At 47.1% G+C, this 26,318-nt stretch overlaps 1 protein-coding gene across 12 annotated transcripts in view; it reads right to left on the bottom strand.

Moving 5' to 3' along the window:
- Positions 1-26,318, bottom strand: part of CELF6 (CUGBP Elav-like family member 6) — a 217,905-nt gene that overhangs the window by 24,589 nt on the left and 166,998 nt on the right. For 2 of the 12 annotated variants that reach the window (XM_043493757.1, XM_043493758.1), the window contains one exon: positions 24,790-25,416. The exons of the other annotated variants lie outside the window; for them this stretch is intronic. In XM_043493757.1, the coding sequence (XP_043349692.1) occupies positions 25,370-25,416 (47 nt within the window). In that variant the 3' untranslated portion in view covers positions 24,790-25,369. Of the gene's footprint in view, positions 1-24,789; positions 25,417-26,318 lie in introns of those variants that run through there. 12 annotated transcript variants of the gene reach the window in all.

Below are 26,318 nucleotides of genomic sequence, written 5' to 3'. Positions count from 1 at the left end.
ATTGAACCTCATTAGATTTCTTTTGGCCCAATCTTCCAATTTGTCTAGGTCCTTCTGTATCCTATCCCTCCCCTCCAGCGTATCTACCACTCCTCCCAGTTTGGTATCATCCGCAAATTTGCTGAGAGTGCAATCCACACCATCCTCCAGATCATTTATGAAGATATTGAACAAAACGGGCCCCAGGACCGACCCCTGGGGCACTCCACTTGACACCGGCTGCCAACTAGACATGGAGCCATTGATCACTACCCGTTGAGCCCGACAATCTAGCCAGCTTTCTACCCACCTTATAGTGCATTCATCCAGCCCATACTTCCTTAACTTGCTGACAAGAATGCTGTGGGAGACCGTGTCAAAAGCTTTGCTAAAGTCAAGAAACAATACATCCACTGCTTTCCCTTCATCCACAGAACCAGTAATCTCATCATAAAAGGCGATTAGATTAGTCAGGCATGACCTTCCCTTGGTGAATCCATGCTGACTGTTCCTGATCACTTTCCTCTCCTCTAAGTGCTTCAGGATTGATTCTTTGAGGACCTGCTCCATGATTTTTCCAGGGACTGAGGTTAGGCTGACCGGCCTGTAGTTCCCAGGATCCTCCTTCTTCCCTTTTTTAAAGATGGGCACTACATTAGCCTTTTTCCAGTCATCCGGGAATGAGAAACCCTGAACCTTGGAGGCATGAGAACTTTTCCCCTCCACCCAATTCCTTTGAGTGCTGCCTCTGTATCTCCAGCTTTGAGGCTAGAACCTAAAGAACCACCATTCTGGAGGAGATATAGCACAGGCTCTACTAATAGCAGAAAATACAGCACAGGAAATACACCTTCTCCCAAGACTATGAGCCCAAATTTGCAACTTCTCCAGAGGGTTGGAAAGTTTAGTGACGGTTCATTTGAACTTTTAAGGGCTTAGATGAACTGGCTGATGCAGCACAGTGGCTGCCTGGGAGAGCACCTGGCTGCAGTGGCAGCTGGCTGCCTCCAGCCCAGGCTCGGCTTCCGGGACAGGGGCCAAGAGCAAGCCGGAGTACCTCTCCCCCCAGCATGCTTGGAGTCGGCCCCTATCCCCGGAAGCCAAGCCTGGGCAGGGAGTGGGCTGCCGCTGCCACCCTTCCCTAGCCAGCCTCTCTCCCAGGCAGCTGCTGCTGCACAGGGGGCTTGCCAGAAGGGGAAGGTGGGGCTCTGGCTCACTTGGTCCGTGTCCCTGAAGCCGAGCCTGCGTGGGGGGCAGCCTGCCACCGTTGCAGCCAGGTGCTCTCCCAGGCAGCTGCTGCGCTGCATTGGGCCAGGCCTAGCTTCCAGGGAGAGCAGCTGAATGTGCCTGGGGGAGGAGGACACAGTGCAACGGGAGGACAGAATTCCCCCTCTCCCGCACAGGTAATGTGGGGTGGGGAGAGCGCAGGGGCCCCAAGCTGGGGGCAGGGCAGGGAGGAGACACCTGTGGAGGTCACGGGTCCTCCACTTTAGTTGGTGCCCCCCCCAGTATGGAGTGTCACCAATCGTCTCACCCCAATTTATGGGAGGATTTGAAATTCAAATCTGTGTATGAATTTTGTAAATGGGTTCTATTTTTATAGTGGTCTCAACAAAACCCAGGAGAGGTAAATCTCTGAATTTCCTGAGAATTTGAGATCTGGGACCTGTTTTTCTGCCTTGCATCCTGCGTTGTCATTTACAGCTGTGCAAAGCGGGTGTACAGTTAGATTAGCCACTTAGATCCTGCAGCATTTTGCAACCAGTTTGCAAAGGAACAGTGACAACACAGGGTACAAAGCAGTGAAGAATCAGGCTCCTGGAAACTAATTTTGTTCTAATCTCTGCTGTGGACTCTGTTGAAAATTTCCCTTTGCTAACACTGCCCTTCCTGCATGTTCACTTAACCAACTCCAATCTTTGCTGGGCTTCGCCATGCTTGACATCAACCCAAGCGTCCACATTAAAGACACCCAGCCTTTCGCCAAGAGTACAGTCTCCAAACCAATCACCAACTTCTCCAGCATTTAAAAGAGTCCTCCCAAAGCATCCTCCCAATTCCCCACTTGGCTGGCAGAAGACCTCAGCTAAATCCAGGATCTCCGATATGTAGCATGTGGTGCCTACAACTGCCTGAAGCGTCAACCTTACTCACAAGAGGATGATGTTGGTGGTTTTGTATATTTGAAAGGCTTCTCCTGTCACCTATTGTATTTTTTTCTCTTCTTGCTAACATGTGCTGCAATAAAAAAGTAACATACAATAATAAGCTGCAGAGTTCCAGTGTGCATGGTAGCTCCATTTGTCCTTGCATCTCCTGGGAACTAGCAGCCAGTCCCGGCAGGAGAGCATTTTAATTGAACGTACCATTTTCACATCCAGGAAAGGGGGCACGCTGAGGGAATGGATACTTTCCTTTCCACGGATGGCAGGTGGCAATTCTGTAATACTTTCCTCCTTTCCTTTGAGCATCAGGGAGAGGCACCGTGGAGCAGCAGCAGCCATTAATGGAGCAGGGCTGGGGGTAGGAGGAGGACAGAAGCAACAGCAGTGGTGGTAAGGTTATGAGAATTGCAGCACTTATTGGTGTCAGTAATGATCTTCCCAGCACCTTCCAGCCTAGGATCTCAACATGCTTCACAGCCACTAATGAATGAAGCCTCATCTGCATGCCAGTGTGAGTTAGTGAGTACTGGTGTCATTCAATGCACGGATGTGTGTGGAAAGAGGGGCAGTGTCTCAGTCAAGGTCATGCAGCAAGCCACTGTCAGAGCTGGGAGTAGAACCCACATCTCCTTCCCACACTCCTCTGTTTTAACCACCAAACAGTGCTCCAGCCACAGGTGGCATTTGTGCAGGTCCCGTCAGCGCTCACACTGAATACAGTATGAATGTGCGGCCTGAGAATAAGCTTGCTGAGTTGTGTGGGGCAGTAACAATTTTGATTGTAAGCTGGCAGGACATTACCAGTGTCCTGCATTCACTTTGGGGAAGATGCAATGTCATCACCCTACATTATTTGCCTGAAGATGGCTGATGTTTGTGAGACAGCGTACTATGAAAGCAATGCTTGCGTTGTGACATGTCGACACTGGTAGGGTGGGGCAGTTCTGTTTGACCATCTGAATGTGAGCCTTCAGCAGGAAAGAGTAGGTGTAGATTGCCAAGACAAAAAACAAACCAGGGCCGTCAAGTGTGTACCTCCACATCTAAGGGGTGGTGCTATACACCACAACCACACCATACACCACAAGAACAGCAAGAGCAGCAGCAATCCCCTTCGGAACGTCAGGTGGGCACGAAAAGGAGGCAAGACTGCATATTATCATGCTGGTTAAGTCTAACATTGATGACCAACTTGTACCAAGAATTATTAAGTCCAAGATAGGTGCTAGAGGGATTAGGGGATAGGCTATTGGAACTGGAGTCTGTCACCTCTACGGCATTCATTCAAATGCAGCCCAAGTCAATAGCACCTGTAAGTTGTTCTCATCTGGTATACCATCTCCCCAGGGAACTTTGCAACAGGCATCAACTGGCACCTTTCATGGCAGGCTGAGCAGAGAACTGAATAGGCCTGCAGAGTGACCCAGCTTCTTACGCTCTGGGGTTGTTGTTGGAGAGACAAGGTGGGTGTACCTTTTATAAAGATCACAGGTCAGATCTAAAGCATACTGCCAAGGTGCAGACGAAGGGAGCCGTGTGCGTGAAACTACGCTTGCTCTGTCGCTGCCCACGTCTCCCCCCCGGCCCTTCTGTGGATTCATGGCACATACCAATGTCCAGGGCGGTTAATCTGGTGCTTTTCACAGACAGGACAGCCATGGAAAAGATAAACTGGCAGGAAGGAGAAACTAATGTCCCCACTTACAAGATAAAGGACTATATGAGCATAAAGAGCTCTGGACACTGACAACCACATGAGAATCCAGAGGAAAACAGACCATACTACTCACACAGAGTACTGAAAACCCAGTGCAGGAAAGACTAAAGGTAGCATGTACGACAAGCAGGTGCCCCTCCAGGAATTTCACAGCCATGAACCTCGCCTGTTGGTCTAAATCACAATCAGTAACAGAGAAAAATCCAGCATTGCAACAGTGTAGCATGGAAAGGGAAATGACTTACCTGAACTTCTGCCTCTCACTGCAGGGTCTCATCACCTAGCACCAGAGTGCTGTAACTCCCCAGGCTCTGAAAGGTTTTAACCCTTACGAGTTGTGGTAACAGAGCTCTTATTATCTGTCACATGCCCTCCTGCTGAGCTGAAATGCTGCCTTTGGAAGAAATGGTCAGGGCTGATTGTGCAGGAGGCGAAGCTCCCAAAGGAACAAGCCAATCAATCACACCTCACAAGACAAAATAAAATAAAAGGCAAAATCAACACCCCTGCAAAGGGAGCCCCCCAGCTCTGAGGGGAGGGGAGACTCTGGTCAGAATCATGGGCGCAACGAAGCAGAATTACAGGTCTGCAATTTCTCCTTCTCGAAAGATACCAACTACCAAGAATCTCGCTCCCGGAGAAGAAACTTGAAAGATGTTCCAAGAGAAGAAACGAGAGCTTAGTCACAACAGGCTGCAACTGCCAGGCCCAAGCCAACAGAGCGAAGAGGGGGTTCTCAGATAACTCTGTCCAGTTACCTGTCTAACTGTAGTAACAGTAAAATCCCTCCCAACATTATCAATTCCACGTGTAGCCTGGGAAAAAAGGGTCTATTCAAATGAGAGAGATACCAAATGGAAATGAAACATTTTGGGGTGAGAGGTTTGGACTCCCTACCTTAGAACCCAGTTCTGGATTAGGTAGGCTCAGGCACTGAAACCAGATTCCCACCTGTAGGCTGAATCCAAGCCATGATGATTTGTGAGCATGCCGAGGAGACCATGCAGCTGCTCAGCAGATGTCAATAATGGAAACTTCCCTGCAGCAGACTGTGAGAGTCCCCTTGTTTCAGTCCGCGTTTGCCTTAACATGACCTTCTAATTCCAGGACAGCCTGGCCACAGCAAGGTGAGGCCTGATCAGACATGCATTTACATACACTCCTCTCAGGAAGAGCATGGCTCAGCCACTTGGTGTCAGATGAAACAGTCAGGTGAATGTTCAAAGGCTTTTAGGTCTGCTCAAGTCAATCCTTTTCACAATGAGCTTACGGAGAAAGGCCTTTCCAGGGGGAACCTGTGGGTGTGTGAACCACGTTAGCACAGTTCATTAACAGCAGATCTCCCACACCACCTTGGAAAGGAATCCTGGGTGAGTCCACAGCACCACCTGAGCTTTATGAAACCTCCCTTCCTTCCCAGGTTTCTGGGGGAGCAGGCAATGCTCACCTGGGCATCTGATGTTGTTAACTGTGAGAGAGATCCTGAGTATCCCCGTGGTGATTGTGGCTAGATGGGAATCCTCGGTTCACCCCTCTGCTGCAGTCCTTTTACTTGTAACAAAATTAATCCTGGCTGGGGCCTGCACACACCCACTGGTGTACTTGGGGAGGCTCCAGGAGTAAACCTGAGCTAATCTATGCAATGGGGCTAACACAAAAATAGGAATTATACATTCTCTGCAATCAATACCCGCTTAGACTAGAGTTAGCACTCATTCACTGCACAATTTAGAAAAACATGTTATAACAGATTCAGAATAATTAAAATGTCACAGCCACTTTAATGTATGCAGCGTTGATCCCAGGAGATTAGAGACACAAGGTGGGTGAAGTAATTTCTTTTATTGGACCAGCTTCTGTTGGCGAGAGAGACCTTTCCCAGACCTGAAGAAGAGCCCTGTGTAGCTGGAAAGCTTGTCTTTTACCAACAGAAGTTGGTCCAGTAAAAGACATCACCTCACCCACCTTGTCTCACTACCAACCACTTTAAGTCACTGAGGGCACTCCACAATAAGTCAATTCTTAAATGCTATTTAGTAGTGAATTAAGAGGAGTGCCCCACTCTGGGGTGGGGTAACTGGTGGCAGTGTAAACGTAGTAAGTTGACCAGAGTGGGGCACTCCTCTTAGATTCATAGATATCAAGGTCAGAAGGGACCATCATGATCATCTAGTCTGACCTCCTGCACAATGCAGGCCACAGAATCTCACCCACTCCTGCGATAAACCTCTCACCTATGTCTGAGCTATTGAAATCGTCAAATCATGGTTTAAAAACTTCAAAGTGCAGAGAATCCTCCAGCAAGTGACCCGTGCCCCATGCTACAGAGGAAGGCGAAAAACCCCCAGGGCCTCTTCCAATCTGTCCTGGAGGAAAATTCCTTCCCGACCCCAAATATAGCAATCAGCTGAACCCTGAACATATGGGCAAGATTCACCAGCCAGATACCCAGGAAAGAATTCTCTGTAGTAACTCAGATCCCACACCATCTAATATCCCATCACAGGCCATTGGGCCTATTTACCATGAATATTTAAAGATCAATTAATTGCCAAAATCATGTTATCCCATCATATCATCTCCTCCATAAACTTATTGAGTTTAATCTTGAAGCCAGATAGGTCTTTTGCCCCTATTGCTTCCCTTGGAAGGCTATTCCAGAGCTTCACTCCTCTCATGGTTAGAAACCTTCATCTAATTTCAAGTCTAAACTTCCCGATGGCCAGTTTATATCCATTTGTTCTTGTGTCCACACTGGTATTGAGTTTAAATAATTCCTCTCCCTCTCCGGTATTTATCCCTCAGATATATTTATAGAGAGCAATCATTTCTCCCCTCAACCTTTTTTTGGTTAGGCTAAACAAGCCAAGCTCCTTAAGTCTCCTTTCATAACACAGGTTTTCCATTCCTTGGATCATCCTAGTAGCCCTTCTCTCTACCTGTTCCAGTTTGAATTCATCCTTCTTAAACATGGGAGACCAGAACTGCACACAGTATTCCACGTGAGGTCTCACCAGTGCCTTGTATAATGGTACTAACACCTCCTTAACTCTACTGGAAACACCTCGCCTGATGCATCCCAAGACCACATTAGTTTTTTTTACGGCCATATCACATTGGCAGCTCATAGTCATCCTGTGGTCAACTAATACTCCAAGGTCCTTCTCCTCCTCCGTTACTTCTAATTTATGTGTCCCCATCTTATAACTAAAATTCTTGTTATTAATCCCTAAATGCATGACCTTACACGTCTCACTATTACATTTCATCCTATTACTATTACTCCAGTTTACAAGGTCATCCAGATCCTCCTGTATGATATCCCGGTCCTTCTCTAAATTGGCAATACCTCCCAGCTTCGTATCATCCACAAACTTTATTAGCACACTCCCACTTTTTGTGCCGAGGTCAGTAATAAAAAGATTAAATAAGATTGGTCCCAAATCCGATCTCCGAGGAACTCCACTGGTAACATCCCTCCAAACTGACAGTTCACCTTTCAGTTTAACCCACTGTAGTCTCCCTTTTAACCAATTCCTTATCCACCTTTCAATTTTCATATTGATCCCCATCTTTTCCAATTTAACTAATAATTCCCCATGTGGCACCATATCAAGTGCCTTACCGAAATCTAGGTAAATTAGATCCACTGCGTTTGTCTAAAAAAATCTGTTACTTTCTCAGAGAAGATCAGGTTGGTTTGGCATGATCTACCTTTTGTAAAACCATGTTGTATTTTGTCCCATTTACCATTGACCTCATTGTCCTTAACTACTTTCTCCTTCAAAATTTTTTCCAAGACCTTGCATACTACAGATGTCAAACTAACAGGCCTGTAGTTACCTGGATCACTTTTTTTTCCTTTCTTAAAAATAGGAACTATGTTAGCAATTCTCCAGTCATACGGTACAACCCCTGAGTTTACAGATTCATTAAAAATTCTTGCTAATGGGCTTGCAATTTCATGTGCCAATTCCTTTAATATTCTTGGATGAAGATTATCTGGGCCCCCCAATTTACTCCCATTAAGCTGTTCGAATTTCGCTTCTATCTCAGATATGATAATATCTACCTCCATATCCTCATTCCCATTTGTCATGCTATCATTATCCCTAAGATCCTCATTAGCCTTATTAAAGACTGAGGCAAAGTATTTGTTTAGATATTGGGCCATGCCTAGATTATCCTTAACCTCCACTCCACCCTCAGTGTTTAGCGGTCTCACTTCTTCTTTCTTTGTTTTCTTCTTATTTATATGGCTATAGAATCTTTTACTATTGGTTTTAATTCCCTTTACAAGGTCCAACTCTACTTGACTTTTAGCCTTTCTCACTTTATCACTACATGTTCTGACCTCAGTAAGGTAGTTTTCCTTGCTGATCCCTTCCATCTTCCACTCCCTGTATGCTTTCTGCTTGTTCTTAATCACCTCTCTGAGATGCTTGCTCATCCAGCTTGGTCTACAACTCCTGCCTATGAATTTTTTCGCCTGTCTTGGGATGCAGGCTTCTGATAGTTTCTGCAACTTTGACTTGAAGTAATTCCAGGCCTCCTCCGCCTTTAGATCCACAAATTCTTCAGTCCAATCCACTTCCCTAACTAATTTCCTTAATTGTTTAAAGTCAGCCCTTTTGAAATCAAAAACCCTAGTCACAGATCTATTTTTGTTTATCCTTCCATTTAGTTTGAACTGAATTATCTCATGATCGCTCGAACCAAGGTTGTCCCCTACAACCATTTCTTCTATGAGGTCCTCCCTACTCACCAAAACCAAATCTAAAATGGCATCCCCTCTAGTTGGTTCAGCAACTACTTGATGAAGGAATCCATCAACTATCAACTAGGAAAATCTGAGCCCTATTATTATTACTAGCACTTGTCCTCCAGTCTATATCTGGGAAGTTAAGATCTCCCATGATCACGCAATTTCCATTAGTATTTACTTCATTAAAAACATTAAAGAGGCCTCTATCCAAATCCAAAATAGATCCCGGCGGTCTATAGCACACTCCAAGCACTATCACAGGGGAGGCTCTAATAGTTTTCTTCCCCTATGTGATTTTTGCCCAGATGGACTCTATCTTATCCATTCCATCGCTTCTTATTTCTTTACATTCTACTTCATCATTGATATACAATGCTACTCCACCACCTTTACCATTATTTCTGTTTTAATTTCAGAGTTCTAGACGCTTGCATGGGTGCACTTGAAGATCTTGAAGCCGGGGACAGTAAAGCTCTGTGGATCGAGTAGCACAGTCCAGCCAGGGGCAGAGCAAATCTAACTTGGGATCATTTCAAGCTGCACAGCCCCTAAAGATGGGAGCTGTTAGAACCAGGGGGCAGTAACCTGGATCCTGGACAGTCAATAAGACCATTTCATCTCTTCTCACACTCAGAGCAACCCCAACCTCTTCACTGTCCCCTCCCCCTGCACACTGCCCCACTGCAGTGTGCTGGGGGTGGTTCCTCCTGCTGCCTTCACTGCAGGCCAGCCTCAGGCAGTTCTGGGAACAGCTGTAGTCTCTGTCCTGGCTCCCCTGACGTTCAGCAATAGCTTGCCTGGCTTCCTGCTTGGTCCAAGCCCCGGAAGTTTCTCAGCAGCAGCTCCCAGCTGGGCCAGAGCTCAACAAAGCAATCTGCCATCCCTGGCCAGGGGACCAGTAACACAGACTCAGCTCGACAAAACGCATCTGCCTCTGCAACCAAAACCAGCCTCACCCTTGGAAGCAGAAGTCTCTTTCTTCTCCTAAGAATCATGGGAGTTGTAGTCTCCAAGGCTGGACTGAAGCACTCATGTTTTCCCCCTAATTAAGTTCAAAGGCCCCTCTTATATGGAGTGCCTACACTTCTCCCCCCACCAGAAAAACCCTTAATATCCCCTTTAAGGAACCAGAACAAGGAAGAAAACAACCGAAAGATAATACATACATTCTTAATCCCTGTTGCTCTCTGGGGTAACATTAAATGCCGGGCAAAGTACAGGTCCACTAGAATAGCCACAATTTAGGCACCAAACCTGAGGAGAGCATTGCCATGAAAAACACTTTTCCCCATCTTTAGAGGCTCTATCTCCCTTTTGGACTTGATAGGTGTTTTAGAGCCAGGGGACACAGCCACATCATGGTGCACAGTAGATCTGGACACCTCACTGGTAACTCCAGCTGCATCATACGTTAACCACAGAGGGGTGTCTGATATCTCGCAGGGACCTCCTTAAGGGCTGCACAGGCTCTTCTTCTTCTTCAGTTGAAGGAATCAACAACACTTTATTAGGCTCTACATTCTGCACAAGATTACTACTAGAAGAGACGCAGCCGTGTTAGTCTGTATTTGCAAAAAGAAAAGGAGTACTTGTGGCACCTTAGAGACTAACAAATTTATTAGAGCATAAGCTTTCGTGAGCTACAGCATCCGATGAAGTGAGCTGTAGCTCACGAAAGCTTATTCTCTAATAAATTTGTTAGTCTCTAAGGTGCCACAAGTACTCCTTTTCTTTTTACTAGAAGAGAGGAATTATCTGTAGCAGGATCCCTGTCTACACCAAGAGAGCCAAGTAGGCTACTGAGAGGGTCCGAGCCTTCCCTGGAAACATCTCTTGGAGGTAAAAACAGGTTTTTCAGCGAAACTTTCAGGATGGTGTGGTTCAAATGACAATACAACAGCCTCAGGAGGCACATCTGAGGGTCCAGGATACATAGATATATAGTCAAAGTAAACCTCCTTAGAGTCAGTCGCCGATGGGGAACCAAACATAGCCACTGGAGTAACCATGTTACGCTCTCCTCTCGCAAGATGATCAGGGTACAGGGGTAGGCTCAGTAATCAATGGAGGATCCATTCTCACATTACTCCAGAGGAAGTAAACAGTTTTGGTGCAAGGTCTTTAATGGGCCGCCATTCTTTTCAAGCTTTAGTTGGTAGACAGGTAGCCCAGTCATTTGACTTTCCAAAATGGAGGGCTGCGAACCCCAACAATATGCAAGGTTATGTTTTCCTGGGAGCCCAAGATTCCTGATAAGAACTCGATCACCCAGTTGCAGATCATAGTATTGCACCTTCTGATCATAATGATCTTTATTACCTTGGTTCATCTTATCAGCCGTAGCCTGAGCAAGCGAATAAACAGCATGCAAGTCTCTTTTTAATGTAGCTACGTACTGAAGGTAAGATGGGTGGGAGGACGCATCTGATGAGACTCCACCAAAAAGAGGTTCACCAGTAATCAAGCGTCTCATCTTAATGTTATGAAATATGGAGACTACCCTGTGGCCTCATTTTGCATACAGTTTTAAGCATGCACAATATGGCTAACGTGCTAGCTCCATTTAGATTTCTGCTAGGGAATTCAAGTTCCCAACATACTAAGCAGGGTCAGATTAAAGCATTCAGACTGGGGATCTCCCTGTGGATGATAGGGTGTTGTCCTAGATGTTTTTACACCTAGCTTAGTCCGAAGTTCCTGAAGTAGGTGACTCTCAAAGTCCCAGCCTTGATCAGAGTGCATTCGCTTGGGCAGCCCATAATGCACAAAGTATTTTTGATATTTAGTGGGAAAGGTCTGTGCATACATAGTGAAATGATCAGTTACAGCTAGGGCTGTTGATTAATCACAGTTAACTTACGCGATTAACTCAAAAAAATTAATTGTGATTAAAAAAATTATTCGCGATTAATTGCACTGTTAAACAATAGAATACCAATTGAAATTTAATAAATATTTGTGGATATTTTTCTACATTTTCAAATATATTGATTTCTATTACAACACAGAATACAAAGTGTACAGTGCTCACTTTATATTATTATTTTTTATTCCAAATATTTGCACTATAAAAATGATAAAAGAAATACAGTAAAAGCTGTTTTGTCCTGCATGTTGGGGGAATGGAGGGTGCCGGTTAGTGAAAAATGCCGGTTAACTAAGAGGGAGGGAGTTTGGATGCAGGAGGGGCTTGGGGCAGCAGCTTGGGGCATGGGGGGGAGTGCGGGGTGCCAGATGCTGGGGCCGTTCACCTTGAGTGGCTCCCCGCAAATGATGACTTGTCCCAGCTGCTCCTAAGTGGAGGCAGGGCAGGCAGCTCCCATAGCTCCCATTGGCTGTGGTTCCAAGCCAATGGGAGCTGCGTTGCTCGCGCTCGGGGCAGGTCAGGGGCAGCATACAGAACCCCCTGCTGCGCCTCTGCCTAGGAGCAGCCAGGACAGGTTGCTGCTTGCGGGGAGCTGCCCGAGGTGACGGGACCCCAGATCCAGCAGCCCGCACTCCCTCCAATGCCCCAAGTCCCCTCTCGCACCCAAACTCCCTCCCAGAGCCCGTGTTCCACACCTCTTCCTGCGCCCCAACCCCCTGCTGGCCCCACACCAACTGGACTCTAAACTGGAATTTCAATGAAGATCAGAAATGCCAGTTTATAGAGCTTTCCGGTTAGTGAGGTGCCAGATAAAACAGCTTTTACTGTAGTATTTGTCAATTCACCTCAGACAAGTACTGTAGTGCAATCTCTTGATCGTGAAAATGTAACTTAGAAATCTAGATTTTTTTGTTACATAACTGCACTCAGAAACAAAACAAAGGAAACCTTTAGAGCCTACACGTCCACTCAGTCCTACTTCTTGTTCAGCCAATTACTAAGACAAAGAAGTTTGTTTACATTTACGGGGGATACTGCTGCCTGTTTCTTATTTACAATGTCACCTGAAAATGAGAACAGGCGTTCACATGGCACTTTTGTTGCCGGTGTTGCAAGATATTTATATGCCAGATACGCTAAACATTCGTATGAAATGCTTCGGCCACCATTCCAGAGGATGTGCTTCCATGCTGATGATGCTTGTTAAAAAAATAATTCATTAATTAAATTTGTGACTGAACTCCTTGGGGGAGAATTATATGTCTCCTGTTCTGTTTTACCCACATTCTGCCATATATATTCCATGTTATAGCAGTCTCGGATGATGACCCAGCACATGTTCATTTTAAGACCACTTTCACAGCAGATTTGACAAAATGCAAAGAAGGTACCAATTTGAGATTTCTAAAATTAGCTACAGCACTCGACTCAAGGTTTAAGAATCTGAAGTGCCTTCCAAAATCTGAAAGGGATGAGGTATGGAGCATGCTTTCAGAAATCTTAAAAGAGCAATACTCAGATGCGGAAACTACAGAACCCGAACAACAAAAAAAGACAGGTTTCAGAGTACAGCCGTGTTAGTCTGTATTTGCAAAAAGAAAAGGAGTACTTGTGGCACCTTAGAGACTAACAAATTTATTAGAGCATAAGCTTTCGTGAGCTACAGCTCACTTCATCGGATGCATTTATCAGATGAAGTGAGCTGTAGCTCATGAAAGCTTATGCTCTAATAAATTTGTTAGTCTCTAAGGTGCCACAAGTACTCCTTTTCTTTTTGCAAAAAAAGACAGGTTTCAGAGTAGCAGCCGTGTTAGAGAATCAGCCTTTTGCTGGTGGCATCTGACTCAGATGATGAAAATGAACATGGGTTGGTCCGCTCTGCTTTTGATTGTTATCAAGCAGAACCCGTCATTAGCATGGACACATCCCCTGGAATGGTGGATGAGGCATGAAGGGACATATGAATCTTTAGTGCATTTGGCAAGTTTTTTACAGTGCAAATATTTGCAATCAAAAATATAAAGTGAGCACTATACACTTTGTATCCTGTGTTGTAATTGAAATTAATATATTTGAAAATGTAGAAAACATCCAAAAATATTTAAATAAATGATATTCTATTATTGTTTAACAGTGTGATTAATTGTGCAATTAATTGTGCGATTAATCGCGATTATTTTTTTTAATTGCTTGACAGCCCTAATCCAAATACTAACACACCTTTTAACCTCGGGTTAACAAATACATAATGTAAATCAACAAGTTACAGATAAGTGAAGACAATAACACTAATATGCCTTTTAATCTATACATACAAGTGAATTGGCTTGAACACCCCAGGACCTTTTAACATTTCTTTGATATTCACACATCAGTGAATTGCCTTAGGGCTCTAGTCTGAACTGGCTGTCAACATCATAGCTAAAAGAAAAGGAGTACTTGTGGCACCTTAGAAGGTGCCACAAGTACTCCTTTTCTTTTTGCGAATACAGACTAACACGGCTGCTACTCTGAAACCTAACATCATAGCTAGTATCCCAGGAACTGTAGATACTAGACACAACGCTCAACCCCCTGGGACAGGTACCTCTTCCCATTCATTCTCAGGTGCTAGGACATTATGAGGTTGTTTAGACAATGTGTGGACATCCGAGTTCTTACTATCTGGGCTGAAATTGCAGATGGACAATGCTGCTAACCACTGGTGATCAGTAGCATCCAGTTTGGCTGCTGCTAAAATGTAGATCAAAGGATTATTAACCATGTGAACCTCAAACCTCGTCCTATACAGATAATCACACAGCTTGTCTACTATTGCCCACTTTAAAGCCAGAAATTCAAGTTTGTGCGCATGGTAGTTTTTCTTGGTAGGCAACAAGCTTTGGCTGATGAAAGTAAATGGCGTCAATCCTTCAGGGTGTTCTTGATACAGTATTGCTCCTAAACCATCGAGGCTGATGTCTACATTCAAAACATGAGTTTCTGAAGATCGGCAAATGCTAAGATGGGACCATTGGTGAGGCATGTCTTAATTTTCTGGAAGGCCACTTCACACTGATCATTCCAAATGGCTCAGAGGGATGGAAATAGCTTTTATCAAGTTGTATTTTGATCCATTCCCACAAAGTGATGGTGCATAGCCCTGCAACAGCTCTTTCAGTGGTTACGTCACACTGTGCATACAGAAACCACAGAATCCCAAAAAAGAATGCAGGTCAGACAGGTTATGTGGTCTAAGCCAAATGGAGAGAGCCTCAGTTTTTGATGGAACTGTGGCAATACCTTGCTCGGACACTATGTGTCCCACATAGGAGACTGAATGATGGAAAAACTTACACTTGTCCAAGTGTCCAAGGACAGTTTCAAGACTTCCTCTCTCAAACAATCAAGGACTTTCAGCAACTGCTCTTCATATTCTTCAAGACTCTGCCCAAAAACAACTAGGTCACCTAAGTAGACAAGTACCTCCCGGAGATTCATGTCTCCAACTGTTCACTCCATTAATCTTTGAAAGATAATACAAGCCCCACAAATGCCTTGGGGAATTCTCTTAAATTGGTAAAATCTGGGTGGACAGATAAACACAGTTTTCTCTTTATCCACCTTGTTCATAGGTATTAGATTATATCCGCTACGAAGATGTAATACAGTGAGCCATTTACTTCCATGTAAGCAGTTAAGGATGTCCTCAATCCTCAGCCTTGTATATTGATTTGGTATGGTTCACCTATTTAGAGGTCTATAATCTACACACATTCTGACAAACCCATTCCTCTTCCTCACCACAGCAACTGGGGAGGCATACGGACTTCCTGACTCAGAAATTATTCCAGCAGCCATCAAGTGATGTAGGTGTCTCCGAACATTTTCCACAACAGCCAGAGCTAGGCAAGGAGCTTGTTCTCGAAAAGGGCAAGAGTCAGACGCACAGGTGCCAACTTTCCTTGGCGCTGGTGAGTGCTCGCACCCCGCTGCCCTTAGCCCTGCCCCAACTCCACTCTCTCCATGTCCCTATTGGACCCCTCCCCAAATCCTCGCCCTAGCCCCACCTCTTCCCCGAGCATGCTGCGTTCCTCCCCCTCCCTCCCAGCACTTGCTGTGTGAAACAGCTGTTTCGCTGTACAAGCACTGGGAGAGAGGGGGGAGAAGCAGGACGCAGCAGCACGCTCAGGGGAGGAGGCGGAGATGGAGGTGAGCTGGGGCAGGTCGGGGAGCTGCTGGTGGGTGCAGAACACCCACCAATTTTTTCCCGTGGGTGCTCCAGCCCTGGAGCACCCATGGAGTTGGCACCTATGCTCAGATGGATTTCATGCTGAGTATTTTCTGCACAGCCCACATCCCACTCATGTTGGGAGAAGATATCTGCCTCTGGAAATTTCCACTACATGCATCCGATAAAGTGGGTATTCTCCCACGAAAGCTTATGCTCCAATATGTCTGTTAGTCTATAAAGTGCCACAGGACGCTTTGCTCCTCTCCAGCAGGAGTAGGTTTTATCTGGAGAAGAAACTCAGCTACAGTACCCAGCTCCCTCACGGGGTGGCTGAGTACAGCCTTCCACCAATTGTCCTAGTGCAGTTATCAGACGCTCATTTGTAACAGATGCTGGTGTAACGATGGCCATCACACCTTTCAGTAAAGCCTTCAATTTAGCTGCAAAATCAGAAATCCCAACTGGCGTAGTCTCCCCTTTTGGGCATTCCCAGGCAGAAACACAGGCCAGGGGCCAATTTCACCCACAGTCTGAAATTCTTGGGGTACACACAGTGGGTCCAAGTCAGCAGCTGCTCTCACCAATACAGCCACAGTCTGGGTGCTAGAGTCACCTCGGCAACAGGAAAAACATGGTCTTCCCGAAGATTTTCATACTTCCCAACACCTGACAGACAGTAACACCTTACCCAGTATAAGGGCTCGACTGGGTGGCACGCTGATCTCTTTACACCAGGACTTTAGCTTTCTGTGATGGAGCAAATAACAAAGTTCACTAAAGATACAGAGTCCTTTAAAGTCCAGTAGGGTTCAGGAAAATAGGCAGAACTACAATAGCATAAAATAGATATAAAAGGTTTCTTGCTGCAGAATTTGGGGGGGGGGCAGAAGGATCCCAATGGTGTCTCCAAAATGTAACCCTCCTTTTCTCCCTGGGTTATCAGGAGCAGGAAACACCTCCCTGGGTGCCTGATGCTGTCAACAGTGAATGAGATCCTGAGTATCCCAATGGTGGTGGTGGCTAGGTGGGAATCCTCTGCTGCAGTCCTTTTACTTGTAACAAAATTAATCCTGGCTGGGCCCTGCACACACCCACTGGGGTGCCTGGGGAGCCTCCAGGATTAAACCTGAGCTAATCTATGCAATGGGGCTAACTCAAAAATAGCAGGTTTCAGAGTAGCAGCTGTGTTAGTCTGTATCTGCAAAAAGAAAAGGAGGACTTGTGGCACCTTAGAGACTAACAAATTTAGCAATTATACACTCTCTGCAAACAATACCCGCTTACAGTAGGATTAGCACCCCTTCACTGCACAATTTAGAAAAACACACTATAACAGATTGAGAATAATTAAAATGTCACAATCACTTTAAGTCAGTAGGGGGCGCTTCAATCAGTCAGCTGATGAATGCTGTTTAGAATAATGAATAAAACGTAACCAACTTACTACCTTTACACTGCCACCAGTTACCCCACCCCAGAGTGGGGAACTCCTCTTAATTTCAGAGTTCTAGACGCTTGTGTGGGCGCATTTAAAGATCGTGAAGCTGGGGCCAGGAAAGCTCTGTGGATCAAGTAAAGCAGTCCAGCCAAGGCAACATGGGGCAGAGTGAATCTAACCTGGGATCATTCCAAGCTGTACAGCCCCGAGGATGGGAGCTGTTAGAACCAGGGGGCAGTAACCTGGGTCCTGGCCAGCCAGTAAGACTATTTAGTCTCTTCTCACGCTGAAGTCTCTTTGCTGTCCCGTTTCCCCTTCACGCACTGCCCCAACAAACAAGGTGGTGGTTCCTTCCACTGCTGTCACTGCAGGCCAGCCTCAGGCAGCTCTGGGCACAACAGCAGTCTCTGCCCTAGCTCCACTGACGCCGAGGAATCACAGGTGTTGGAATTAGGGATGAGGGGGGTGGACTTGAAGTGGTTTCCTTCATATACAAGGTTTACAGTTTGGGGCAATGGCTCACAGCTCCTCCACTGTACAAATTGTTCCAGCACCCCTGCCAGCAATAGCCTGCCTGGCTTCCTGCTTGGTCCAAGCCCCGGAAGCAGCTCCCAGCTGGGCCAGAGTTCCACAAAGCAACCTGCCATCCCTGGCCAGGAGACCAGTAACACAGACTCAGTTCCCCACAAAGCGCATCTGCCTCTGTGTCCAAAACCAAGGCTCCAGGGCGTCACCCTTGGAAGCAGAAGTCTGTCTCTTCCTGTAAGCATCATGGGAATTGTAGTATCCAAGGCTGGATTGCAGCCTGCAGGATCTTCTTGACCAGGACACCCCCAATTAAGTTCAGAGGCCTATGTAACAAGGGGTGCCTATGTTTGCAAAACATGGGGTCAGATGGATCAGTCAATAGGGCCTGAAGCACCCATGATGGGCACTGAAGCCCATTACCAGTGACACCACGACTTTCCATGAGAAACACAGAACCACACAGGAACTTGGGTCAACTCTGCTGAGATCACATTAATATCTGGTGTTTCACAAGACTTTTTAACTGGATGGAGTGAGGACTCAAAAGTGTCAAGCCCTGCATGAACCTGACACTACGGGCTGCAGAGACCCTGGCCAATCTTCCACTAATGAGTGAGCGAGTGAGATATCTGCCAGAGGCACCTGGATGCATAGGCGCCGACTCCGTGGGTGCTCTGGGGCTGGAGCACCCATGGGGAAAAATTAGTGGGTACTCTGCACTCACTGGCAGCCAAGCTCCCCCCTCCTCACCTCCTTCTCCCCTCCCCCGCCTGAGCGTGCCGCGTCCCCGCTCCTCCCTCTCCCTCCCAAAGCTTCCTGCCCCTTAGCTGCCTAACAGATGTTTGGCGGTGCTTAGGACTTTCTGGGAGGGAGGGGGAGGAGCGGGGACGCAGCGCATTCAGGGGAGGAGGTGAAGAAGAGGCAGGGTAGGGGCGGGGACTTTGGGGAAGGGGTGGAATGGGGGAGGTGCAAGAGCGGGAAGAGGCTGGGCCAGGGGCAGGGGGCAGGGATTGAGCACCCACCAGGGAGAGGGCAAGTTGGCGCCTATGCCTGGATGGGCTCCAGCTTTCAATCAGTCAGCCAGGGGAGGGAGGAAGTGAGGCTGGTGTTAGGCAGGGCAAGTAAAGGGGCTGCTGGGCCTGACTGCAGCACTCCACAGTCTCTTTCCACCCTTTCCTGCTGCCAGAGGGGATCCCAGCAGCCAGGAAGCCTTAGGCCACATTCTAAGAGACCTCCTGGAGGGGCACAGTGGCTGGCGCAGCGCTCTGTTAACGCACGCTTTGCTTGGTGCCAGGAGCAGCAGCTCAGGTGCTTGTTTTGTTTTTTCAGGTGAGTGGCAAAGAACCCCATTTCCAGGGTCCCCAAAGGGAAATCCTGCAGGAAGGAGTCAGAGTGCTGAGGAAAATGGCGGGGCCCTGACCTGATACTACCTGAGACCCCAATGCGGCTGCTGAGGTGGGTCGAGGGAGACACCAGATGCTGAACCACAGGTCTCTGCACACCGAGATGGGCACCAAAGACTAGACGTATCTGGTGCCCAGGCAGACACCACCTACCGTAACACAATGCACTGAAGCACCAAGCCAGGCGCTGGGCCATTAACAAAGCCCAGGTGCCAGGACACTAGATGCCAGTACTGCGGTGCTGAGGCGCCAAACCCTAGAGGTGCCAGAGCATGAGGGTGAGAGGGAGGTTCCTCAGAACACTAGAAAAACATGAGCCCAAATGATGACCCGAAGGGCTGATGGAGCAAGAACCCTGGAGGACGGTATCTGGAGAACATACACGTTTCTTTAAGAGCAGCTGTTTAAAATGTGGGATAGAGGGGTGTATCTATTACTGTCATGCCTAGGTGCCTCTGGCGTGGACCGGAAGCTGTGGAAACACTGATTATAGCTATGGTCTCTGCCCCAAAGAGTTGACAGCATTTTCAGTTATCGCAATGCAATTTCCTGCTGGGGCCCTGGCTGGGAGAGAACTGTAAGGGGTGGGGCAGGTGAACCAGCGTGATGCTAAAGCTCTAGCCACAAAGTGAACAAGTGAATTCTGCAGTGGCAAGGAAGTGTAGACTTAACCCATTGCGACAGGGCTGCAATCTGGGAGCCCAACACACCACGCTCCGTAATGACTTTCTTTACCTTCTCCAGAGCGCAACTATTCTGAGCTGTTATAGTGAGTTCTTCTGGGAAGCCTTAAAATGAAATAAATGCAGTGCTACATCTTAAAATACATGCTTTGCACTTTTTAACCCAACAACGAAAGGATTCATTATCACTGAGACAGTTGCACAGTTCCAGATACCTGATGTGCTAGAAATGCCAGGGAAAGACAAAAAGCCATTGTTGCTACTAGTGTTCTCGCCAAAACCTGTGTGTAATGAATATATTTGGATGAGCTTTGTAGATGAGCTGTGGTGAGAAATGTGCTGGGACTCTAAACTGGAAATCCTCTGGAGGAAAATGGAATTGGAAGGCTCCCAGATTATATATTATTATATTACATATTATCACTTTCCTTTCCCTCCAGTTTCCAGTTCAACTTTAGCCAACACAGGTGAGGCATGTATAAGTTTTCCTGAGAGTACGTGGGCAGGGGTGGGTGTGTGGATCTGCGTATGGAGCATGACTGTGAATATGATGCATGAATGTGCAGGAGTGTAAGGGACTGTGGGTGCAGAGAATAGTGTGACTGAGCTTCCAAATGCAAGCATGTGCTCTCCTGTGTATGAGTTTGCAGGTGTGTGTGTGATGCGGAGGCGAGAGTCTGTGAGTGGGGAAGGAGTGGCAGAGAGGAGAGGAACTCTTCCTTCTTAGCATGCATGGAGGATTAATACATTTGCACAGTGCTTCCCAACTACTATTATTACACTGCTTGATATCTACCAGCCTCCCCTACCCAAAGCAGTGAGAGCCAAGAGTCCAGCATGATTCTTCGTACGAGGAAACCAACTTGGGACTAGTGACTTTTACCCCCAGATTAACCACTAGGAGCCCTCCTGCCTCTCCAATACATTCTTCCAATGAACTGTTGGTCACGCTGCCCTAGAGGGATAGTGAAGGTTCCACTGCAGGGTACTAATGCCTCCTGACATTGTCTATTACCTGTGCATCACGGTCATGATTGGAGGCAGTGTAGTTGCAGCCATGCTGGTCCCAGGATATTACAGAGACAAGGTGGGGGAGATAATATCTTTTATTGGACCAACATCTGCTGGTGAGAGAGGGAATGTCTACACTGGCAGAGTTACAGCGCTGGGAGTTGCAGCGCCGCTCAGAGAGTGTTGAAGGGAAACCACTGTTGTGTGTTCACACTGTCAGCTGCCTGCGCAATAGCATATTCACACTTGCGGCACTTGCAGCATTATTCAGAGCAGTGCACTCTGGGCAGCTGTCCCACAGAGCACGTCTTCCGCTTCTGCCACTCAGAGTTGTGGGAAGGTGGAGGCGGTGGCGGGGCATCCTGGGTCCTGTCCCAATGCCCCGTGATGCATTGCTTCGCCTCCCAGCAATCCCTGTGCTTCTGTCCACATTTGGCGCCATCTTTCAATGGTTTGTGTACTGTGTGCCCTGCCTCTTGGGGCTAGAGGAATGGATCCCGAATTGTTGACCAGTATACTGCTCGCTCTGACCAACACATCACTAGTGACAGTGGAGTTATTCCTTAAACTACAAAGGCAAGAGGAATGTAACATTGATCTCGCCATATGTACTTGCTACAGCATGAGATTGCTCGTGGCATTCACAGGGGTGCTGACCACAGTGGAACACTGCTTGTGGGGTTGGGAAACAAGCACAGAGTGCTGGGATCACATCATGATGCACGTCTGGGATGACGAGCAATGGCTGCAGAACTTTTGGATGAGGAAAGCCACATTCATAGGACTGTGTGATGAGCTCACCCCAGCCCTGCGGCGCAAGGACATGAGAATGAGAGCTGCCCTGCCGTTGGAGAAACTTGTGGCAATTGCACTGTGGAAGCTGGCTATTCTAGATTGCTACCAATCGGTCGCAAACCAGTTCGGAGTGAGAAAGTCTACCATTGGATTTGTATTGACGGAAGTCTGCAGGGCCATTAATTGCATCCTGCTCCGAAAGACCGTGATGCTGGGCAATGTGCGTGACATTGTAGATGGCTTTGCACAAATGGGCTTCCCTAACTGCGGAGGCGGCTATAGCACACATATTCCAATTCTGGCCCCAGACCACCTAGCCACCGAGTACATTATGGTTTTCCAGGCGCTTGTGGATCACTGTGGGCATTTCACAGACATTAATGCAGGCTGATCCGGAAAGGTGCATGATGCACGCATCTTTCAGAACACTGGCCTGTTCAGGAAGCTGCAAGCAGGGATTTCCTTTCCGGACCAGAAGATCATCATAGGGGAAGTAGAAATGCCCACTGTGATCCTGGGAGACCCTGCCTACCCCTTAATGCCGTGGCTTATGAAGCCATACACCGGGCAACTTGACAGCAGCAAGGAGCGGTTCAACAACAGGTTGAGCAAGTGCAGAATGGCTGTTGTGTGAGCTTTTGGCCATTTAAAGGCCCGCTGGTGCTGCCTCTATTGGATACTGGACCTGGCCGATGACAATATTCCCATGCTTATAGCCGCATGCTGTACGCTCCATAATATTTGTGAAGGGAAGAGTGAAAGCGTCACTCATGGCTGGACCGCAGAGGCTCAGTGCTTGGTGGCTGAGTTTGAACAGCCAGAGACCAGGGCTCTTAGAAGGGTGCAGCGCGGGGCCATAAGGATCAGGGATGCCTTGAGGCAGCAATCTAAAGCTGAAAGCCACTAATATTTGTTGTTATGCTCAGAAGTGCAGTACTTGTAATGTTATGAGGGGATTGTGATTGGTGCAGATGCTGCAATATGAAGGTTTAAGATAATAGTTTGTTGCTTTGCAGGTCTCTGTTTGCTTTCAATAAATAGAATTAAGATTGCTTTCAAACCAACACAATTCTTTTATTAAAAAACAACAACTGGAGGAGAGAGTCAAACAAACAAACAAACAAAAACATCAGCAGTGAGGGAGATGGGGGAAGGGAAGGTCCCAGGAGGAGGTGGGGTCCTGGGACAGCTAAAGATTTGTGTATGTCCAGGGATCATATCCAACCTTCTCCTTTGGACTACAATGCAGTGGGTACTGTACTTCAGCAGGGCTAAACCGCAGAGGGTTGGGTGCTGAGTGTAGTGGGTAGTGGAAGTCCACAGTGCTGGACTGTGATGGGGGAGGAGTGGAATGGTATGGGTATAGACTGGACACGGGAGGTTGATCAGAGTGTGTTGGTGGTGTCTGGGGGGAGCATGGGAAAGTTTTGCAACAGCGGCTGCAGGGGAGCGTGGGCACGGAGCTGCTCAGTTTGCAGAGCTAGTATGTACTGGAGCGTGTCTGCTTGGTGCTCCATAACCTTTAAGAGCCGCTCCATGGCTTTATTCTGGCGTGCCGCATTCTCCTTTTGGTCCCTCTTCTCACCGTCCAACCACTCCTTCAATTCCTGTTTCCTGGTGGCGGAGTGCATCATAACATCACACAGAAAGTCCTCCTTAGTTCTTCTTGGTCGCTTTCTAATTCTGCGCAGCCTTTCAGCTGCCAATAACAAAGAAGGAGGCTGACTCCCAAGGTCATCTCTGTGAAGTTTAAACACAACATTTTACAGAAGCAGTATTGTATGCAACACAGAGAACACTGATTCAGTGAATTAAAACACAGCCAGTACTCTCACACCTGTCTCACACCTAACTGGCTGATCCCAGGCAAGCACACATGAGCCACTAGACCCCCATAATGGTGAGTAGCCACTGGGGCAGGGTAAATCACTCTTCCCGGACCCTGTTGTACACTGGGCACATGGCTCCTGGGGAAAGCCAGCACTGTAAATGATAATCATTCCTGCCCCCACACTTTCCACAGGAGGTGATCATTATGGAAGATATCTCGCTGCTGAGGGTGAGCAGGGAATCAAGGAAGGGTCTTCTCCAAGATTGCAGCTTCTGCCCTGGCCGCTATACAGCTTGCCTGTGTGCAGCAATGTTCCCCCTCCTGCCCGCACTCTCCCTGTGATGGCACAGTGGTGCGGAAAAGGTATTGTTAATGGGGCAAGAAACAAAGCAGCTCTGCCGAAGAACCTGTGGCAGTGGATTGCCCAGTATCTCTACAAGAGTTTTCTGGAGATCTCTGAGGGAGATTCCCGTGAAGTGAAGGAGTCAATCAACAGCCTGTTACGCTGCTCAGACTAGGCATGTGGTGGGAGAAAAGCCTGTTTTCTGCAACCCACCTGCCCCCAACAATTCGCATCAGTGATTCCCAAAATCAAATCCACTTACCAGGGGCTTCCTCTCCTATTTGCGCTTCGCCAACATCTGACAGCTGTGACTGGCTAGCCTCCTCCAGGGTAGAAAAGAGCTCCTGGCTGCATGTATCTCTGACGTCTGAGTCATCCTCTGCCTCTGGGTCCCGCTCCACATCCTCATCCAAGATTTCCTCCTCCTGGCCCGGTCCACTCTCACCTGGCACATGAGCCACCGAAGTATCCATATTGGTCTTCGCAGTGGAGGTGGGGTCGCCACAGAGTATCGCGTCCAGCTTTTTGTAGAACTGGCAGCTCGTGGACGCAGCACTGGAGCAGCAGTTTGCCTCTCGCACCTTGTGGTAGGCATTCCGCAGTTCCTTCACTTCTACCCTGCACTGCAATGCATCCTGGTCATGACCTCTTTCTGTCATCCATTGTGAAATCTGTCCGTAGGTATCATAATTCCTATGGCTGGAGCGCAGCTGGGACTGCACAGCCTCCTCTCCCCAAATACTGATGAGGTGCAGCAGCTCGGCATTGCTCCAAGCGGGGGATCACCTGGTGTGTGGAGCAGGCATGGCCACCTGGAAAGATGCGCTGAGACCACTGCATGCATCACCGAGCCAACAGGAAGGGGACTTACAAAATTCCAAAGGAATTTATGGGGTGGGGAGGACGGTTGATCACCCGAAAGCTGCTTTACTGAGCAGAAACTTGCCAGTGTAGACAGGGCCTGAGACAAGCTTTCGAGCCACACAGAGCTCTTCTTCAGGTCTGGGGAAGGTACTCAGAGGTCACAGAGAAACACAAGGTGGAACAGATTGTTTAGTGTAAGTCATTAACCCATATTTCAAGGGACCATTCAAGGTGAAGTGGTCTGTTAACACCCCTGCAGTCATAGGGGGGAGAAGGGAGGGGGAAAATGGCAGCTTGGGGGGATTGTTAGTGGGTTATCGATTGTTGTAATAATCCATGATTCCAGTGTCTCTGTCCAGTCCATGATCGTTAGCGTCTAGCAGTGTTATGAATTTAAGCTCCCAGGCTGGTCTTTTGAAGGTGTTGCGCAGGTTTCCTTTGAAAATGATGACCGAGAGGTTAGATATAGAGCGATTATTGTGTGAAAATTGTTCACCCGCAGGTGACAGGGTGTTATTGTCTTATCATTTTCCTGTGTGAATTCATTCGAGAACTTAGTGAATGGTTTCGCCCACATAGTTGTTGTTGGTGCACTGAATGAGATATACCACATGTTGTGATAGGCATGTCCTGGGACCCTGGGTTTTGAAAGGTGTGCTGTTGGGGGTGTTGATCATCATAACAGTGGAGATCTATCTACAGGTCCTGACCTTGGTGTGACGTTATTGACATGAACTGTGACCATATAGATCATTGTTGCAATCACTGTTACATATTTGCAGCAAATATTGTACAAAGGTTGTCGAGTGAGGTGTCTATAAAAAGGATATGATTTGCTGGTTATGATTATGCTATCTGCATGAGTATATCATTTTTGTATTTAAAATTATAAATATTGGCTATGTATTTGTATCTCAATGTGTTTGATACTAAGTAGCACCAGTGAAGCAATTGGACAGCTTACTGAGAAGGGACTCTTCAGATTAAGTGCCCAATCAAGAAACACTTAACTGACAATGGACCTTGGAAACTCCAATCCACATATGAGGAGTATTCCTGGGGACGTTCAAGGATGTGAGCAATGGCTGCTCTACCTGTAAAAAAGTGAGTCATGCATGGATATGTGACTTGCCCATGTGACTCCAAACTCCACCTTGCTGCTCGGTTTCAGAGTGGTAGCCGTGTTAGTCTGTATCAGCAAAAAGAACGAGGAGTACTTGTGGCACGTTAGAGGCTAACAAATTTATTTGGGCATAAGCTTTCTCTGTGTGTATATCTATCTATCTATCTATCTATCTATCTATCTATCTATCTATCTATCTATCTTCCCACTGTCTTTTCCACTGCATGCATCTGATGAAGTGGGTTTTAGCCCACGAAAGCTTATGCCCAAATAAATTTGTTAGTCTCTAAGGTGCCACAAGTACTCCTCGTTCTTTTCACCTTGCTGCTGTGATTTTCCACAGTAAGAACAAATGGGTCCTTCCACATGGCAGAGGATATAAAAGGCGTTGGAAACTCCTCCATTTTGTCTTCAATCCTGCTTCTTACCTCTGGAGGAACTTTGCTACACTGAAGCTCAGAACAAAGGACTGAATGACCCATCCAAGCTGTGGATGTACTCCAGAGACTTGATTTGAACCTGCAGTTTATTCCATTACTGCTACAAGCCTGAATCAAGAACTTTGCCATTACTGTATGTAATTGATTCCATTTA

This window comes from Dermochelys coriacea, chromosome 10, assembly GCF_009764565.3.
Source record: "Dermochelys coriacea isolate rDerCor1 chromosome 10, rDerCor1.pri.v4, whole genome shotgun sequence".
NCBI lineage: Eukaryota > Metazoa > Chordata > Testudines > Dermochelyidae > Dermochelys > Dermochelys coriacea.
This window is presented reverse-complemented; position numbering and strand designations above follow the sequence as displayed.